The following is a 20,648-nucleotide window of genomic DNA, read 5'->3' as shown; positions in this document are numbered from 1 at the left end:
GGTTTTAATAGATACTACTGAAAAACCTGCCAGCCATTTTAGAAAACTGAAAAATCAGATCCCTAATTCATTTATTATTCAAAATAAATTTCATACAGATTAAATATTTAAGTACAAAAAGCCCCCCCCAAAATTAAAAAATTCATGTTTTCCTTCTTCATAATCTTGGATGATTCCTAAGCATAATAAGAAATCTAAAAGCAATAAAAGAACATTTGGTAATATAAAAACTAAACATGGGGGGCACCTGGGTGGCTCAGCGGATTAAAACTTCTGCCTTCAGCTCAGGTCACCATCCCAGGGTCCTAGGATCAGCCAGCATCAGGCTCCTTGCTCAGCTGGGGGAGTCTCCTTCTCCCTTGGCCCCTCCGGCCTGCTCATGCTTACTTTCTCTCTCTCAAATGAATAAATAAAATCTTTTAATAAATGAATGAATGAGTGAAAAATAGCAGCTACCAGGTAGTGAACAAAAATGTGCAGAATATGATAATTTTTAAAACAAAGTTAGTAATACCTTAATTTGTGAACTAAAAAAACTCTTTGATCCAGAAATTTCACTATTAAGTGTCCTACTAGCACAAGTCAGCAATGATATTGTTTCAAGAACGCTTCCTGCAGGGTGCCTGGGAGGCTCAGTCAGTTAAACATCTGTCTTTGGTTAGGTCATGATCCTGGGGTCCTAGGATAGAGTCCTGCATCAGGCTCCTTGCTCAGTGGGGGGGCTTCTCCCTCTGCCTTTCTCTTTCTCTCATGAATAAATAAATAAAATCTTAAAAAGAAAAGAAAAAAGAAAAAAAGAAAGCTTCCTACAGGACTGTGTATGATACTGAAATTCCCATCAGTGATGGATAAGTTAAATAAATTACCAAGTATCTGTGGAACAGAAATACCCACATACATACTTTTAAAAACTTACATTTAATGTATACTGAATAAAAAGACATCTAAGACTTACTAAGTTTAGAAATGCAAACTGCAGGAGAGATTCCCAAATATGATTCTACAGCAGGAAAAAGATAATGACTGCTTAAAGGAAAGAGAATTATTACTTTATAATGGTCTCTAGTGTTTGAATTTTTTCATGTATCATATATTATTTTAAATTTAAAATTTTATAAGCACATTCCAGCAATCTGTCTTTTAATGAAACCAAACAATCTTGTATTTCTAATGGAGGACTAATAGCCCCAAATTAGAGGCCCCTGGGTGGCTCAGTCATTAAGTGTCTGCCTTCAGCTCAGGTCATGATCCCAGGGTCCTGGAACTGAGTCCTGCATCAGGCTTCATGCTCGGTGGGAAGCCTGCTTCTTCTTCTCCCACTCCCCATGCTTGTGTTCCCTCTCTCGCTGTCTCTCTGTTAAGTACATTAACTAACAGCATTAAAAAACAAAAACAACAAAAAACAACAACAAATTATTTACAATGGGACAAAAGATTGAGTTTTTAAAGGTGTATTCAGGCCAATCTACAAAAGTAAATGGACATACCAATCACAATTGGTCTATAATTTTTTTAAGCTATAAACAGGCTTCTATTCTGTAACTGAAATAATCTAGAAACACTATTCCTCAACCAGACTTATTCGGTTTTTCTTTTTATCACCATACCTGTTATCAACTGTGTAGGTGGGATGCCACATAGTGAGAGAATGAACCTGCTTATGATTAAACTTTCACAATGCCATTATCTTATTTTCAAATCAGGACATAATTTGTGATAAAAAAAATTGCAAGATTTCATGTAGATTACACTTCTCAGCTGATGTATTATATAACGAGGAATAATTACAAAGCATTCTTAGGAGCTGGGACAGCATCAATGAGAAGGTTAAGATACCTTAATGAATCTAATGCTATTTGCTCTCGTTGGTTTTGCATGAGGTAAAAGTTAAGCATTGAGAAGCAGTCTGTCAAAGACTGAATACACAGTAAGACTTAAAGCCCCATTTTTTTTACTTCCTCCTGCCTTTCCAATTGTCTTCACATTCATGAAAACCAAGTACAAGACCATCTATACCACCTCCCCCCTGACCTCACCAATCCTCTAAAAGCAAACAAAACACCAATACTTAACAGTCTCTAGTCTTCAACTCCATGCCTTTGCAAACTCATTCCCTAATTTTGGCTGGAAGCCGTCTCCTGGTCTCTTCTTCAAAAACCAAATTCTACTTCTGTTGAGACACTTCCCTCCATTTTAGAGCAAGCCTCATCCCCAACCACATTAGTGTTCTATACCATTCAGTCACTATTAATTTCCTTAACTATTATTTATAACATGGGACTTTCTCTTTAGTATCTTATTCATCTAAACCCCCTACTAACAAACCTGGTACAATGCCTTATTTATACATCAATGGTACTTAACTGACATCTGATTAACCTGTTGGCTAGAAGGCAGTAACAGACTTTCATCTCAGATATACGTGTGGATAGGAGGGCATAATTAAATGACTGCTAAGAAAAATGTGTTGTTTTTGTTTTTTGAGAGAGAGCGAGAGAGAAAACAGGGAAGGAGCAGAGGGAGAGGAAGAGAGAGAATCTCTAGCAGACTCCACACTGAGCACAGAGCGCCACACTGGGCTTGATCCCATGACCCTGAGAACATGACCTGAGCCGAAACGGAGAGTCAGGTGCTTAACCAACTAAGCCCAGGAGGCACCCTTTGCTGACAGCAATTCCTATTCTAAGAACTTAAAATTCCAAGATTGAAACTTTTGATAAAATTATTAGAACTATTTAGATTCCAGAATGTTCCTGGTAGAACAGAGATTTTAAAATGCTAGCTTTGGGTACCTGTCTCAGACAGCAGAACATGTGACTCTATCTTGGGATTTTGAGTTCAACCCCCATGTTGGGTGTAGAGATTACTTGAAAATAAAATCTCAGGGAGAAAAAGAAAAAGCAAGCTCTTCCCTCAAACTTTTCATCTCTACACATTTCTAGCAAGTAGACCTTAAAAACTGTCAAAATTGGGGCACCTGTGTGGCTCAGTGGGTTGGGCCTCTGTCTTCAGCTCGGATTGTGATCTCAGGGTTCTGGGATCAAGCCCCGCACTGGGCTCTGCACAGAAGGGAGGCTACTTCCCCCTCTCTTTCTGCCTACCTCTCTGCCTACTTGTGATCTCTCTCTGTCCAATAAATAAATAAATTCTTGGGCGCCTGGGTGGCTCAGTGGGTTAAGCCGCTGCCTTCGGCTCAGGTCATGATCTCAGAGTCCTGGGATCGAGTCCCGCATCGGGCTCTCTGCTCAGCAGAGAGCCTGCTTCCCTCTCTCTCTCTCTGGCTGCCTCTCCATCTGCTTGTGATTTCTCTCTGTCAAATTAATAAATAAAATCTTAAAAAAAAAAAAAAAAAAAAAAAAAATAAATAAATTCTTTAAGAAAAAAATTTTGTTGTGATCTCTGTCAAATAAATTTAAAAAAAAAAATCTTTAAGGCGGCACCTGGGTGGCTCAGTGGGTTAAAGCCTCTGCCTTCTGCTCAGGTCATGATCCCAGGGTCCTGGGATCAAGCCCTGCATCGGGTTCTCTGCTCAGCAGGGAGCCTGCTTCCTCCCCTCTCTCTTTGCCTGTGTCTCTGGCTGCTTGTGATCTCTGTCTCTCAAATTTAAAAAAAAAAAAAAATCTTAAAAAAAAAATTTTGTCGAAGTTGACTATGTATTTTCCCCATCAGTACATTGTTATGATTTGCAGTTCTATTCCAGTTCCTGGGCCTGGCAACATATAGGGTAGGACCAGGAAAAGTATCTCATTAAAAGCAAAAGACAATTACTGACCTCATTTTCTTTCAAAATAGTCAAGTTGTACTTCATATCCCATTATTTAAAAATTAGTGTACCTTGGGCACCTGGATGGCTAAGTCCACTGAGGGACAAACTCTCGATTTTGGCTCATGGTCTCTGGGTCCTGGAACCAGCCCCACGTCCCACTCTGCCGTCGGCACTCAGAGTCTTGCTAGTGTCTCTCCCTCCACACTGCTCCTGCCACACACATACACACACACACACACAGTCTTCTCTCTCAAATAAATGAATAAATAAAGTATTTTTTAAAGATTTTACAAGCAGGAGGAGCAGCAGGCAGAGGGAGAAGCAGGCTCCCTGCTGAGCAGGGAGGCCAATGTGGAGCTTGATCCCAAAAGTCCTGGGATCATGACTTGAGCCAAAGACACTTAACCAACAGAGGCATCCAAGCATCCCCAAATAAAATCTTTTAAAAATATAAAAATAGGGGCACCTGGGTGGTTCAGTCATTAAGCACCTGTCTCAGGCCCGCATGTGGCTCCTTGCTCAAAGGAAGTCAGCTTCTCCCTCCCTCTCCTACTCCCCCTACCTATGTCCCTCTGTCTCTGTCAACTAAATAAATAAAATCTTAAAAATATATATATATATCACACAATATTTTGTTTGCCCTCTTAGAATTTGAAACCTTTTCAGGATTATTTTTAGCATAATTTTTTTTTTTTTTTAAGTTAAAAAGCTGTCAAAGTCAGGGTGTCTAAGGGGCTCAGATGGTTAACCATCTGCCTTCAGCTTGGGTCATGACCCCTGGGTCCTAGAATCCAGCCCCCAAGCAGGGAGCCTGCTTCTCCCTCTCCCTCCTCTTCTCCCTGCTTGTGCTCTCACTCAATCAAATAAATAAAATCTTTAAAGCAAATAAATTTTTAAAAAAGAGTTCACATCATCTATGATGGGAAAAAGTTCAAAGGAACTGGCACTCACATTTTGCTACTACAAGAGCATTATTTCCAGAAAGCCATTTGGCATTTATATCCATAAACCCCTCAGAAATACATACTCTTTTGACCTCATTTCTAGGAATGTACCCAAAGAGGAATTGTAAACACCTGAACTTTGGCTTATCTGCATTTTCTAAAGACAACATTTTTGGCTTTTACTGTAATGAAAAAAATGTGCTTTCAACCTACTCAGTTGTTCAAAGCTCTATTTGGACTGGCCATACTTGGCTGCTTCTTCAAAGCTCTGTATGAACTGGCCAGTTTTAGGATTACATGTGTATATTGAAGACAGGGAATGATTATAAGTAACAATATTCAAAACTTTTTCTCATGTTATTTTTGCCAAAGGAGTCTCAAAATTTCTTACAAAAGGCATTTCTCCAGATATTCAAATAGCTGTATGGATCAAAAATACTGAAACTAAATAGAACTAAAATATATCAACTGAGCTGTTAACATGTGAAACCCTTAAAACAATGCCTGGCACGTGATAAAAATGATGTTAGTAGCTAGTAGTAGTATTAGTATATTGATTAAGTTATGAAAATGAACAAAACAGCAAAATAAAAGGTAGTCAAGAATAAAAACAACCTGTAAATTAGAAAAAGGTAGAGAACTCCCTCACCTGATTAAATAAAATAAACCTACAGGGGCACCTGGGTGGCTCAGTGGGTTAGGCCACTGCCTTCGGCTCAGGTCCTGATCTCAGGGTCCTGGAATCGAGCCCCGCATCGGGCTCTCTGCTCAGTGGGTTAGGCCACTGCCTTCGGCTCAGGTCCTGATCTCAGGGTCCTGGAATCGAGCCCCGCATCGGGAAGCCTGCTTCCCCCACCCCCTCTCTCTGCCTGTGATCTGTCAAATAAATAAGTTAAATCTTTCAAAAAAAAAAAAAGGAGTGGAAAAAAAAAGTTATCAGCATTAAATGTGAAACTTTTATTCTGCCAAGGTTTGCTGAAGGTCAAATATGCTCATGTTCTTTCTGTTGCAATGTGTTAGCAAAAAGACGACTAAAATGATGGTTACTTGTCCCATCAAAGTTCTTACAGGGAATTGTTAAAACAACTTTCAAAGTCTTTGGGATTAAATTCATTGGACATCTAGGTCTTTTTCAAACAGAATAATTGCTAAATCATTGCTTACTGGATGTGGGTTTGTGCTTCTGATTACTTATTGCAAAGAAACTAAGGGTATTTAAATCTGCTGGCAAACACATTTTGTGCTTAACTGGTTCGCAATTTTGCCATCTGAAGAATTCTGGTGCAACAGTTCACAACTGGTTACTACTTAGTCTTCACTGGAGACTGAGATTTCTAAGAGTGCAAAACAATTCTATATGCAGAAAAGTAGGAGGTATGTAAGAAGATACAAAGAATGGGAATCCATTTTTGTTGAAGGCAAAAGAAGTTAATTTTGTCCTAAACAGATGGTTATTTGGAGACGAATGGCTTGGGACAAAATCTGAACGCAAAAAATAGTTGTAGGTTTGTGAAGGGAAAACTTTTGAAGGGAATTTTAGGCACAGTGAGGATGGACTAAAATTAAAATAAAAGGATTTTAAAAGTACACTGGGGTAAGACTGAAAGTCCATCTTAAAAAGACTAAGTTTTCTTGAATTGTTGATGCTCTTGATAAAACATGAACAGCTATTTTCTCTTTTTTGTCTGCGCAGAAGAACTGTGGTTTTATCAGGTCTTTGATGATCCCTAATCCTCTTTACGCACGTGCCTTTCTAAGGTCTTTAACAAACTTCCCCAAGAGCTAAATCATGAGCTAAGTCTCTGACTAATTACGCTTGTTTGTTTGGTATGGTACATTCTGGCATAAGGTCATTATCACTCCATATTCTAGCTACTGAAGGGTTAGTGTCACAGAAATAACTAGATTGCCTTGCAAGCTATTGAAAACTCTCATCAGATCTTTAATCATGTCCATTCTGAATTTGTCATTTATAACTTATTAATCTCTTGCAAAAGGAGTTTCATCTTCAAGGAGGTTCATAAAAAGGACTTTAGGACAAATACAGATACTCAGCAGATCAAAACTGAAATGGGTGGGGCACCCGGGTGGCTCAGTGAGTTAAAGCCTCTGCCTTTGGCTCGGGTCCTCGTCTCAGGGTCCTGGGATAGAGCCCCGCATCAGGGTCTCTGCTCAGCGGGGAGCCTGCTTCCCCCTCTATCTGCCTGCCTCTCTGCCTACTTGTGATCTCTGTCTGTCAAATAAATAAATAAATAATCTTTTTAAAAAAAATAAATTAAACAAGAATAGTAACATGGGACTATGTGAATTGGGGAAAAAAATGATTATGGTTTTTTGGAACTCTTGGTTAAAACACTGCTGGTTCTCTAATGTTTGCTCTCCAAGATCAAGGAAACTTTTGTAAGAAGTATTCATTTGTAAACAAATTAAAGCACTTAACTTTTCTCTACCTGAACCCTCTGAAATTAAAAAGATCTCAATTAAGTACTCTCTTTTCCATGGTAATCATAGTCATTTGCATAAGTTCAATAAGGACCCCATCTCCTTGTAACAGTGTAACCATTGGAAACATTGGTTAAATTTTACCAAGGCTTTGTCTGAATGTCATAACTGAGAGAAACAGAATAGACTCAAATATGACCAGACAGTTCTGAGGAACTAAGAATGACTTTATGAAACCTGGAACCATAAAGCCCCTTGAACTGTTGGCCTGATACATTACTTACAAAGTGCCCAGCAGCCTCACCAGGTTAAGTAAAGAATGTTACTTCCTGGCAGGTGCAGAACCTCAGGATACTTTGGGGACCTTGTGAAAAGGAATTCACCCACATCTACAGGTCCTGCAGTCATGTCTAATGGCAAGTACTGAGCTTGGCTTCTGGCCTGGAGAGGCCACTAAAAGTTCTACCTAAAGACTGCTTATAATAAAGTTCTAGCAAAGCAGATTCTAAAACTTCTATATGATCATTCTTGCTGAGCTTATGTAAATAATTGACACTGTTTGTTAAAATTGGACTCATTTTTAAAATAAATTAGTCTTATTTGGTTATCTCTGCGGAGGTGCTAAATTTCAGTTCTGAATGTCTTCGAATGTTGTTTGCCTATGCTAGACAACTTGAGGTAAACTTCAGAGACATTGCCACAATAGGCCATGTATAGACAATCTCCTTGCTTGTTATTCTGTGGGGATAAGAGGACCCCATGGGCATATGATTACTTGGAACTGGGAAATGGGATAGATTCCCCAATAACTGTATAGCTCAGCTATCACCCTGATCAACTCTATGTGGCTGGAATGACAAAATCGCTCTTTTAAAAAGTTAGAGGTGGGGGCGCCTGGGTGGCTCAGTGGGTTAAAGCCTCTGCCTTCGGCTCAGGTTATGATCCCAGAGTCCTGGGATCAAGCCCCACATCGGGCTCTCTCTGCTCAGCTGGGAGACTGCTTCCGTTCCTGTCTGCCTCTCTGCCTACTTGTTATCTCTGTCAAATACATTAAAAAAATCTTAAAAAAAAAAAAAAATCAGAGGGTACCCCATGGAGATAATGGATGGCCCCACTTTCTTTATGATTAGATAGGATAATGCACTTGGGGATGCCCTCATCTTCTGAAACAAGACTTCCTGCATTTGCTAGTGATTCCTTGTAATCAGGATATTGTTCAGGCTGGAACTCAAACAAAAAGGGCTTCTTTATGGTTTCATCCCTCATAGTCATTTATCCTGGAAGCCACCTCTACTGACCTACAGTTGCAAACAAAGGCTTTAGCTATGCATACAACAGCCCTCCTCCTGGCAGTAAGAGTCTCAAAGCTCACCATGGGCTTTCTGGGGCTTAACTGAGAACTGCAATATAAAACAAGCAAACAGGATGCTCACTCAGCAGGACTCTAAACAATAATACCCAGGCACTGGATGCACTCAAGCCAAGAATTAAATGAAGTCAGAGAAGGACTTCTCGAGAACTACACCACTCTTGACTGCACTATTATAGACCATCTGAGGTGTGGAAAATTTCCTCACATATGTTTTAACATTACAGTTAACTCCTGCAAGGTGTCCCAATTAAAAGGGGACATATGTGATCAGTTAAAATCAAAATATCCACTGATCTATTTGACAAAATTGGTAACTGGGGATCTTATCTAAGGGATGTGATCATAATTTGGGGCCTAAAATTTGTTTTCTGTCCATCCTTTTTGCATGTGCTGGTGCATGTACCATTTGCTGCCCATCAGGATCCCCCTGGAGCCATCTGGTGGGCCCCCAGACAGACCCCTGGATAGATTCTACCTGCCATACAGCCCACTATCCCTTTTCAGCAGGAAGCAGCCAAAGTACTCCTTTTCCTATTCCCTAAAGACAGTTAGGGTTACCACTGCAGGGAGAGGACTGGGTAAGGGACAGGGGGCTAGGTAGGGAGAGACAGGTAAGGAGCTATGTGATCAGGCTCACAGAAATCCCAAAAATGTGGAGGTGTAGGGAAACCCAAATTTGTGGGGACCACCCTGCCCCAGGTGTGTAGTGGGGTGTCTTTTATGATAATCACCTATGACTAACAAAGAATAACCAGACTGGAGGTGGGAGGTGGGCCACTGAAGGTGTCATCACTAGTCCTTGCTCAATGGTGGTGTCAACAGAGATGCTAAAACAGAACAGAGATGTTCCCTGGTTAGCTTTCTATAGAAGACCAACCCTAAAGGTCCTGTCAGGAACCCCTCTCTCACTCTTAAGAGCATTTCCTGTATCTTCACTTTAAAAAAAAAGTTAAATAAAATCTTAAAAAATAAAAAAATAAAAAAATTTTTAAAAAGTTAAACATTAATACATCATGTAAACTCAACAACCCACTTCTAAGTATATACCCAAGTAAAACTCAACAACCCACTTCTAAGTATATACCCAAGTAAAATCATTAGTTCACACAAAGCTTATACATGAATATTCACAGCAATATGATTCCTCATAGCCAAAAACTTAAAATAACCCAAATAATCAAATATTCATCAACTAATAAACAGCTGAACAAAGATTTATCCATACAATGGAATAATGCTCAGCCTTCAGAAAGAATCAAGTATTAATACCAGCTAAAACATGGAGAACATTTGCTAAGTGAGAAGTCAGACACAAAACATCACATATTCTAGAATTCCTTTTGTATGAAATGCCCGCAACTGGCAAATCCAAAGTGACAGGAAACTGATTAGTAGTTGCCAGGGCTGAGAGAAGGGAGAATGGAGAATGACTATTACAAGAACAGAGTTCCTCTCTGGGGGGATACCAAAGTTCTAGAAGCAAGCAGTGATAATGGCCATGCAACAGTGTAAATATATTTGCAACCACTGAATTGTATCCTTTAAAATACTAGTGAAAGGGCACCTGGATGGCTCAGTGGGTTAAGCCTCTGCCTTCTGCTCAGGTTATGATCTCAGGGTCCTGGGATTGAGCCCCGAGTCAGGCTCTCAGCTCAGCGGGGAGCCTGCTTCCCCACCCCCAGCACCCACCTGCTTCTCTGCTACCTGTGGTCTCTCTCTGTCAAATAAATAAATAAAATCTTTAAAAAAAAAAAATACTAGTGAAGGGCACCTGGGTGGCTTGGTCAGTTAAGCATTTGCCTTCAGTTCAGGTCATGATCCCAGGGTCCTGGGATCAAGCCCCACATCGGACTCCCTACTCAGCAGGGAGTCTGCTTCTCAGTGTCTCTGCTTGCACTATCTAATAAATAAAATCTTTAAAAGAAAACAAATAAACAAACAAAAAAAAGCATTTAAAATATTAGTGAATTTGGGGCACCTGGGTGGCTCAGTTGTTTAAGTGGCTGCCTTTGGCTCAGGTCATGATCCCAGGGTCCTGGGATCGAGTCCTATGTCAGGCTCCCAACTCAGCGGAGAGCCTGCTTCTCCTCCTACTTGTGTTCCCTCTGTGTCAAATCAAGATAAAATTTTTAAAAATTAGAAATCCCACATCGGGCTCCTTGCTCGGCGGGGAGCCTGCTTCTCCCTCTGCCTCTGCCTGCCATTCTGTCTGCCTGTGCTTGCTCTCTCCCTCTCTCTGATAAATAAATAAAATCTTTTTTTTTTTAAAAAAAAGAATAAAAGATTACTGAATTTTATGGTATATGAATTGTATCAATAAAAAATTAGGACAGAAGCAAAAAGGAAGAGGAGAAAGAGCTGTAAGGAGGAGGGAGTAGGAAAGAAGAGAAGAGATGAAAATGAGGAGAAAAAGAAAAAAGAACCTAGACCAAGCTCTACTCAAATCTTGTTTCCACATTTAGCATAAAGGCAGAACTGGTGGGCGAATGGATGGGTTAGTCAGCTGAGGTGCCAACTCTTGGTTTCAGCTCAGGTCACGATCTTGGAGTCATGGGACGGGCTCCAAGCTCAGCATTATGTCTGCTTGAGAGTCTCTCCCCCTTCCCCTCTGCCCTCCCCCGTTCATGTGCACATGCTCTCTCTCTCAAATAAATGAATACATTTTTTTTTTTAAGATTTTGTTTATTTGGCAGAGAAAAACACAGCGAGAGAGGGAACACGAGCAGAGGGTATGGGAGAGGGAGAAGCAGAGCAAAGAGCCTGATGCGGGGCTTGATCCCATGACCCCAGGATCATGACCAGAGCCCAAGGCAGACACCTAACGACTGAGCCACACAGGCGCCCCTAAAAAAATAAATCTTAAAAAAAAAAAAAAAAGAGGGCATTCCCTCTGCTTCGCCAAGAGCCTGCTTCTCCCTCTCTCTCTACAGCTCCCCTGCTTGTGTGCTCACTCTGTCAAATAAAAAAAATCGTAAAAAAAGACAGAACTGGTAAATGGTAGAGCTAATACTGGGTCTGGATAAGACTCTAAATGTTATTAGCTTTTTCTCTTAAGTTATACAGGGCCATCATTTCTATATACTTCTTAGAAAAACCATTACACAGCATATTACAAGAAATGCAAATCAGAGAGTAAAAGCAACAACAACAACAACAAAAAAAGCTGGTTATGCTGTCATGAAAATTAGTAGTAAGGGAAAAGTAAGATTTTTAAAATTTGGACACAGTAACACCAAAAACAAGGAAAGATTAATAGAGTGTAAGGTAAATGCTGCAACCCAGTACAGTATTTCAAAATACTTATTTTAAAATAACAACCTAAACCTGCAATTCTACCTTAGGCATCTGAGAAATATGTAAATATGTTCATTAGCATTTGTGTATAGCAGAAAAAATATTCATCAGGGAAACAAGTATGACACATATCAAATACTTTATAGCCACTCATCTATTTACTACTTGACAATGGAAAGATGTCTATCATGGGGTTCTTGGGATCCCAGTTACTAAAAAACTTAAAAAGTATTCTATTTGGGACGCCTGGGTGGCTCAGTTGGTTAAGTGGCTCCCTTCCGCTCAGGTCATGATCCTAGCATCCTGGGATCGAGTCCCACATTGGGTTCCTTGCTTGGCGGGGAGCCTGCTTCTCGGTCTGCCTCTGCCTACCACTCCGTCTGCCTGTGCTCGCACGCTCTCTTTCTCTCTCTGGCAAATAAGTAAATAAAATATTTTTTAATAAAGTATTCTATTTATGTAAGATGTTAGTAATTTATGGAAATGAAATGTCTGGACAACACATACTCATTTTTCCATTAAAAATTTTGAGTCACTTCTGCTTTCTTGTTTATCCTCTTCCACGTACTTTGAACCAACTGAACACTTTAACTGAAGGTAAATAAACTGAATGGCATAGCAACACTTTTTTTAGATGAGTATGTATTACTTTTTTTTTTTTTTTTAAAGATTTTATTTATTTATTTGACAGAGAGAAATCACAAGTAGATGGAGAGGCAGGCAGAGAGAGAGAGAGGGAAGCAGGCTCCCTGCTGAGCAGAGAGCCCGATGCGGGACTCGATCCCAGGACCCTGAGATCATGACCTGAGCCGAAGGCAGCGGCTTAACCCACTGAGCCACCCAGGCGCCCGAGTATGTATTACTTTTAAAATCAGGTTATGGTAACATTTTTTCAATTTAGGCATAAATTTTTTATCTTCAGAAGGGGTATTTCAAACAAATACCACAAAATACAAAAAAAGCTAGTTAATCATAATTTCACCTGATAGGCACTGGATAAACAAAAGATACTTTATATTTATTCACATATAAAGATATATGAATACTATAAAGTGACAGTAAGGTTTCTACTCAATGTGGACTCATCCTTATATACAAATTTCACATTTTTTAACATATTAAAACTAAAAATACACAAATATTTCGTAAGTAGCTAATGAAGAGCCTAACAATATAATGTAAATATAAGCAGCAACATTTATATTCCTGGTGGGATCCAGCTGCTGTATTCACAATTAGATTTAAGTAGGAAAAGCAAAGCATGTTTCTCTATGTAGGACGCCTCACAATGCCAAAGACAATCTGTCTCAGAAAGTTCCATCCCTACTTGTTAACCCAACAAGGCTCAAATTTCAAATCCTTCTTGAAATCAAACCTATATAAATGTCATTGCAAAAATAAATAGGCTGACGCAAGAGGGGACATCAGCTGGAGTTGCGCTTACAGGTCTATCAATCTCAAGCATTAAGCCTTGACCTTAACAACAAGCAGTGTGTCGTATTCTTTGTATTTGTGTGTTAAGCAATATTGGATAGAAGAACTAATAAAACTCCCTTATCTCTCCCTACACCAAGATTTATAGCCCTGTACTAACTTAAGTTAGGTACCCCGCTAACTAGGCTTACTATGCTCATTACAACTCCAAGGAGTAATTAGTACCACTTATTTGTAGTAATATAATTAACGTTAATTGGGGGTGGAATTCTCATTCACTTAACCTGAACTTTGCGAGGGCAAACGCACACATACATCACTACACCCAGCACCTAGCAGGGCACCAGTAATCACTGGTAAGTTAGGTGTTGAAGGAATAAATAAAAGGATGAATGGTGTCTAAAACATAGTACTGGGTGCCTAGATGGCTCAGTCGTTAAGTGTCTGCCTTCAGCTCAGGTCATGATCCCAGGGTCCGAGATCCAGCCCTACACCAGACTCCCTTGGTTAATGGGAAGCCTGCTTCTCCTTCTCCCTCTCCCACTCCCCCTGCTTGTGTTCCCTCTCTCGCTGTCTCTTTGTCATATAAATAAATAAAGTATTTTTTTAAATAAACATAGTACATACCCAAAAAAAGTTCATTTAATTCATTAACAAGAAAGGCTTATTTTCTAATTTCTTTCTTACCAGATACAAGAAATTTTATGTATATAAATCTTCTAAGTACACACTGCAAATTCCACTTAGATCAATAAAGCCCACCTCTGATCTGACACATGCAGCAATTTACACTCCAGTGTCACCAGCATAATGGGGCTGTGACCAGCACTTAAATCAAGATGTTCCTTTCTATTCTCTTTTTTTTTTTTTTAAGTTTTTATTTATTTATTTGACAGAGATCACAAGTAGGCAGAGGCAGGCACAGAGAGAGGAGGAAGCAGGCTCCCTGCTGAGCAGAGAGCGAGACTCAATCCCAGGAACTCGAGATCATGACCTGAGCCAAAGGCAGTGGCTCAACTCACTGAGCCACCCAGGTGCCCCGGTGCCCCCTTTCTATTCTCTTTATCAATGTATTTTTCACCTCTGTACCTTCACACTGCCAGCATACCCACCTATAATAAAGAGAGCTAAAGAGATGGCAATTCCTGCTCTAAAAAACACTGAATTTGTTCTTCTTTCATTAACTCACCTCAAAAATATTACAAGTCTCTCCTACAGTTGCTGAGCTCTTGCTGATCTCTGAATCAAGTTTGCTGCTGATTCTTTAGAGCACTAATCAACCTAACCCCATGGGCAAAGACCCTATCAGTATCGTTATCCTTAACCATGTGGAATCCTCTAATTCCCTCCCCGCCCCTACCAGGGATCTAGCTCATCTACAAGCAGGGGAGCACTGATAAAGGAACCACTGAGACGTTCAAGGGCAGAGAGCAGTGATGGGCAAGGGCCCCTTCAAACACACCCAGGTGCTGGACAAGCTGAAGGTGGAAAGCAAGCGTGGCATTATCACTCCTCCCTGTGGAAGTCAACAGACTAACCACCATGACATCACCACCAATGCTCCAGGCCCCAGCTAATTCATCAAGAATGTGATCAATGGGGGCACCTGGGTGGCTCAATGAGTTAAGCTTCTACTTTTGGCCCAGGTCATGATTTTAGGGTCCTGGGACTGGGCCCTACATTGGGCTCTCTGCTCAGCAGGGAGCCTGCCTGCCCCCTCTCTCTGCCTACCTATACCTTTGATCTCTCTCATTGTCAAATAAATAAAAATAAAAATCTTTAAAAAAAAAGAACGTGATCTCTAGACATCCAAGGCCAAGTGTGCCATGCTCATCATGGCGGCAGTATGCTCAAGTTTGAAGCAGGCATCTCTAAGAAAGGCAGACCTGTGAACATGCACTGGGGCCTACATGCTAGGCCTGAAGCAGCTTGCAGCTCAGGGTGGCCATCAACGAGAGGGACGTTGCCAAGCCTACCTCCAGCACCATGTGCTTCCAGATCACTAGAAGTGAGCACCTGCCTTAAGAAGATCGGCTACAACCTGGTCGCCGTGGCCATTGTGCCCATCTCAAACTGGCACAGCAACAATGTGCCCTGGCTGGAATGTCAAGAGGGTAAATGAAACATCACCAGGTGACTCTGCTAGAAGTCTCTGGACTCTGCCCCCCACCCAGTCAACAAGCCCCTAAGGCTGGCTCTGCACGGAATGTACAAGATCGGGAACACTGGCACCATGCCGGTGGGATGGGTGGAGACTAGCTGCGCCAAATCTGGGATGGTGGTCACCTTGTCGCCACCCAAGCTCAAGTCTGTGGAGATGTCCTGTGAGGCCTGCTGGAGGCCCTGCCTGATGACCATGTGGACTCCGACACAAAGCATGTGTCCAAGAAGTGGCCAAAGACAGCAGGAACGACTGCTCCGAGGAGGCTGCCCATGCTGTGGCACAGGTGATGGTCCTCAACCACCCCGGGCAGAGCCATGCTGGCTACACGACAGTGCTGGGCTACCACATGCTCAGATCTCCTGAACAGAAGGAAAACACGGACCAGCTCTCTGCCAAGAGGCTGGAGGACAACCCTAAGCCCTGAGGCATAGTGAGGCGGCCACTGTGCAGACAGCCCCCAGCAAGGCCATGTGTGAGGAGACCTCCTCTGAGTACCCAGGTCTAGGCCATTTTGCTGCGCGGGACATGACACAAACGATGGTCCTTGGAGTTATCAAAGCAGCAGATAAGCAGTCATCCCCTGTCAGCAAGGTCCCGGAGTCAACAGAAGTGAAGCATGTCCTCTGCAGTGTCCTCAGCAATCTTCACTATAAAAATTACTTCACATCCTAAGTATTTACTGACGAAGGTTAACAAAAGTTAAATAGCTAGAGGAAGAAAATTAAAAGCCTCACCATTACTAGCTGTCTCCAGAGACCCCCTTGAAGGGCTTCTCTGGTCTTCATTTTCCTCAGAATCTTCCCTGGACTTTGACAGCCGTTTTCTTAGAGTCGTCTTCTCTTCACCCACCATTGTACTGTCTAGGAAGGAAAATATAAAAAGCTTTTGTAAGAGAGGAAAACTTTCCCTTTCTTCCTTTCTAGGGTGCTGGGCTGGTCTGACAATCAGAGAGACCCTAAGACAGATTAATAGGAGAAAAACACATTTAATTTCATATGGAGGGGAGCTCATAAAAATGTGGATCAAAACATGGAACGCAGGCGCCTGGGTAGCTCAGTGGGTTAAGCCGCTGCCTTCGGCTCAGGTCATGATCTCAGGGTCCTGGGATCGAGTCTCACATCGGGCTCTCTGCTCAACAGGGAGCCTGCTTCCTCTTCTCTCTCTCTCTCTGCCTGCCTCTCTGCCTACTTGTGATCTCTCTGTCTAATAAATTAATTAATTAATTAAAAAAAAAAAACATGGAACGCTGCTATCTTTCCAAAGAAACAATAAATGTGTGAAGAATTAACTGCTAAGACAAAGAGATTTGGACTTGGGGTAGTAAATCACTGAAGAAGGCTGTTTAACATTTGGAAACCTAAATTCCTTATGTCTGGTGATAGGGATGTCCTCTACTATCCTGGTACGAGGAGGGTACGTTTCACATGGGAGATTTACCTCCTATTTTCAGAAAGACAAGGGAGGCTCAGAGCATCCTCATGCAAAGGATGTTCTTAAGTTAACTTTGACTCAAAATTAATATGCCAAAGCGGCACATTTTGGGGTGGTGTATTTTGTACCCCTTCACTTTACTTTGAAGTACATGGCTTAGGCAAATGTCACAGTATCACCATATTCACAGGAGGTGACAAATGATGTGTTCTCTTCCTTTTGTTTTAATCATGTTTAAGCATTTTCTAACATACTGTAACAAATTCAAATAAATGAGTCCTTATAAAACAACTGGTTTCAAAGGTCCTTGTTTAAACAAAGCCCTCATCCCTAGAGAACAATTTAGTTGAACAGGCATAGTATGAAAAATTCAGATAAGAAGGGGTGCCTGTTGGGACGCCTGGGTGGCTCAGTTGGTTAAGCAGCTGCCTTCGGCTCAGGTCATGATCCCAGCGTGCTGGGATCGAGTCCCACATCAGGCTCCTTGCTCGGCGGGGAGCCTGCTTCTCCCTCTGCCTGTCATTCTGTCTGCCTGTGCTCGCTCTCTCCCCCTCTCTCTCTCTGATAAATAAATGAAATCTTAAAAAAAAAAAAAAAAGAAGGGGTGCCTGGGTGGCACAGCCGGTCATGTGTCCAACTCTTGGTTTCATCTCTCGGTTGTGTTGGGAGGCTGAGCCCCAATTCAGGCTCCACACTCAGCAGGGAGTCTGCTTGAGTCTCTCCCTGCTCCCACAAATAAACAAATAAATCTTAAAAAAAAAAAAAAAAAAAAGAATTAGCTAACAGAAGGTGCCACAAAATAGAGTAGAATTAATAGGCAAGTCAATGGTAAAAACAATACCTGAAGTTCAGATGCAAGAGCTCATGAAGAGATGGGAAAGGTTTCACGGAAAAGGTATCTGAACTGAGTCCTGAAGGATGAGAACAGAGTGCTCCATGGATGAGAAAGGGTTAAAACAAGGTCCTTCCAAGCCCTGCCAGGGGACCATGACTAATCAGAGTACTTTACTAGAGGACAGGAAACAAGCTTTTGTTGAGCAGCTCAAAGTTGGAGGACTCTGCTGGGTGCTTTACATTTTCTAATCTAATCTTCAGTAACTCTGCCAAAAAAGATCTTATTAATCCCAGTTTGTATATTAAAACAAGTAAGGCTCAAAGTGTTACTGTCAAGACCCTCTGCCCACACACCAGGAACATACCTATAGCTGAACAAGTTGAATTTATTAAGGACATGCACCAAGGGAAACCAAGAGGAATTCCAGAATACCAAAAATGACTTCTTAGGATTTGGGAACTGGCTGGGTGATTTTTTTTGTAAGAGTCCAAAGCAGCAGGGGTTCACTCTGTCTGGGTACTATCAGAACGTGGGAACAATTCTACAACTGGATAGATCAACAAATCTCTTTACGAAGGCTAAAGCTGTAACCAGTAGAACAGCAATAATCATTCGCATCATAGCCTGGAGTGAGGGATGTTGTGTATTTTGTGAGTTGGACAATGTTCATGTTTTGTCTAGGTCAAGACATGATTATGGCATGTTCTTGTTTTTGTCTTGATCCACCATGGTTAGAGAGTAGCCTTGTCTGATGCTGATATTCAGTGAAATTGTTTGTGTTCAACACCAGAACACCAAGACCCAGATGATGGGTTCCAGGCTAGCTCACAACAACATCGAGGCCAGCTGTCAGTACCAGCACAGCTCCTGGATGCCAAGGGCTGCTTTTCTTCTCTTGACAGTAACTTGCCCAAGACCACACAGGGCCAGATCTGAACCTGGGTCAGAATCCAAACCACAAACACCATTCACTCTCTGAATTTTTTTTAAGTTGGTAACAGAAATGTGATAAGGGAAAAACTAGAAAGGAGAGCCAGAGTTAAACTCTAAAGCCCTAAGAAAGGAGGGTTTTGTTTTGTTTTTTGTTTAAAGATTTTATTTGTTTATTTGATAGGCAGAGATCACAAGTAGGCAGAGAGTCAGGCAGAGAGAGAGAGGAGAAAGCAGGCTCCCCACGGAGCAGAGAGCCCAATGCGAGGCTAGATGTGAGGCTAGATCCCAGGACCCCGGGACCATGACCTGAGCCGAAGGCAGAGGCTTTAAACCCACTGAGCCACCCAGGCGCCCCAAAGGAGGGGTTTTTTTGGTTTTTGGTTTTTTTAGTTAGGCAACAGCAAGCCATTCTAAGCACTGAAAAATACGTCCACAGTCCAACTTTAGGCAGATTGATATCAACACAGTACAAGGCTGACTCCAAAGCAGTATTTTACTAGATATTCATTAGTCTCAGGCAAAAAGAAATATAATGAAGTCCTCGCTACATTATTTTTAAAGCTCCGTACTTTAAATTCTAGTATTAATGGCCTTTCTAAACTTTTAAAATGTCTTTTCCAGGGGCACCTGAGTGGCTCAGTAGGTTGAGGCCTCTGCCTTTAGCTCCTAGGGGTCCTAAGATCAAACCCCGCTTTGGGCTCTCTGCTAGGTGGGGAGCCTGCTTCCGTTCCTTCCCTCTGCCTGTCTCTCTGCCTACTTGTGATCTCTGTCAAATAAATAAATAAAATCTTAAAAAAAAAAAATCCTTTCCAGTATGAAATGTAGTACATGGGGAGTCTGATTGTTTTCTTAAGCATCATTCCTTAGCAATGTAAACATCTGACTAATCTAGATCATTTCCCTTCTGGTTTTTTCAGAAATCAAACAAATGAAACAGAATTATGGATCAGGTCGAAATTTTAGGGAGACCAGTAGAAGCCAATTTAAAGGAACCTAGGAAAGAAGTCAGGGCCACTGATGAAGTTAAAAGTGCTTTGTGTAACAGTGACAGAGGAAGCCCGAAGAGCATCTAACCTCTCCAACAGAAAAGAGAAGTGACAACAGACAACTAAACTCTGGGGGATGCCTCAAAGACAGACATCAAGAAGTAGAGAAGAAAATCAGGGAAGAAATAACAGAGATATAAAGATGCAATAAAAGAACCAAGATGTTTTAAAAATGAAGGAATTATACAGGGGTAATGTGGAATTTAAAAATAAAGGGCTGTACTTTTTTTTTTCCTGGCATCTAGGAAAGGTACTATACTTTTCCATGTTTATGTGTTTTACATGTACTTTATTCTTAACATAATCTGTAAGGCAGATATGTTTGTTATTTTATTCCCCAAATACTATCTTTGGTCATCATGTCTTTCCATATACTCTTTCCTATCTCTAGAAAGCTGTTTGTCCTCTGCTCTTTATTCCTCTAACCCTACCCACCCATCAAAGTGAGGGTCACAGCAGCAGCAATAGTAACAACAGAGCTTTGATTTAATGAGCCCTACCCACCCATCAAAGTGAGGGTCACAGCAGCAGCAACAGGAACACAGTAACAACAGAGTTTTGATTTTATGAGCAGCTATTATGTACCTACCAGATGCTGTACTGCCAAGTCCTTTATTTTTCCAACCTTAAGAGGCAGGTACTAGCCTCATTTTACAGGAGGCTAATGCGGTTTAGAGGAACTTAACTTGCCCAAATCATCTAATTCTCCAAAGGCAGAACTGAGATCCAAAACCAGACCCCAGGAATTCCAGAGCCTGGCCTGTGATGACCAGGTGACCTTGCATGACCTCCTGTGCTAAGGTTTCTTTGAGCACCATCTCTCACATCACCCCCTCCTCTGCGGTCCCACTGCACTCTGTATCCTATCACACCACGACACTCAGCGACACCATCTGCCTCTTACACGAAGCATCAGCTTCTCCAAGACAGGGACAATAACCTAACCCTAACCCTCAAATAGAAAGGGAGCACCTGGAGCGTGACAGG

General features: G+C 41.5%; 1 protein-coding gene across 7 annotated transcripts in view; it reads right to left on the bottom strand.

The window, feature by feature from the left end:
* SOAT1 (sterol O-acyltransferase 1) overlaps positions 1–20,648 on the bottom strand; it is a 74,655-nt gene that overhangs the window by 43,125 nt on the left and 10,882 nt on the right. For 6 of the 7 annotated variants that reach the window (XM_045069560.1, XM_045069563.1, XM_045069559.1 and 3 more), the window contains exon 2: positions 16,151–16,276. The exons of the other annotated variant lie outside the window; for it this stretch is intronic. In XM_045069560.1, coding sequence (XP_044925495.1) covers positions 16,151–16,268 — 118 coding nt within the window. In that variant the 5' untranslated portion in view covers positions 16,269–16,276. The remainder of the gene's footprint in view (positions 1–16,150; positions 16,277–20,648) is intronic. 7 annotated transcript variants of the gene reach the window in all.

The sequence above is a fragment of the Mustela putorius genome, unplaced genomic scaffold (assembly GCF_011764305.1).
Source record: "Mustela putorius furo isolate JIRA1106 unplaced genomic scaffold, ASM1176430v1.1 tig00003942_pilon_pilon_pilon, whole genome shotgun sequence".
Taxonomy (NCBI): Eukaryota; Metazoa; Chordata; class Mammalia; order Carnivora; family Mustelidae; genus Mustela; species Mustela putorius.
The sequence above is the reverse complement of the archived record's forward strand: the minus strand, read 5'-3'. Positions and strand labels throughout refer to the sequence as shown.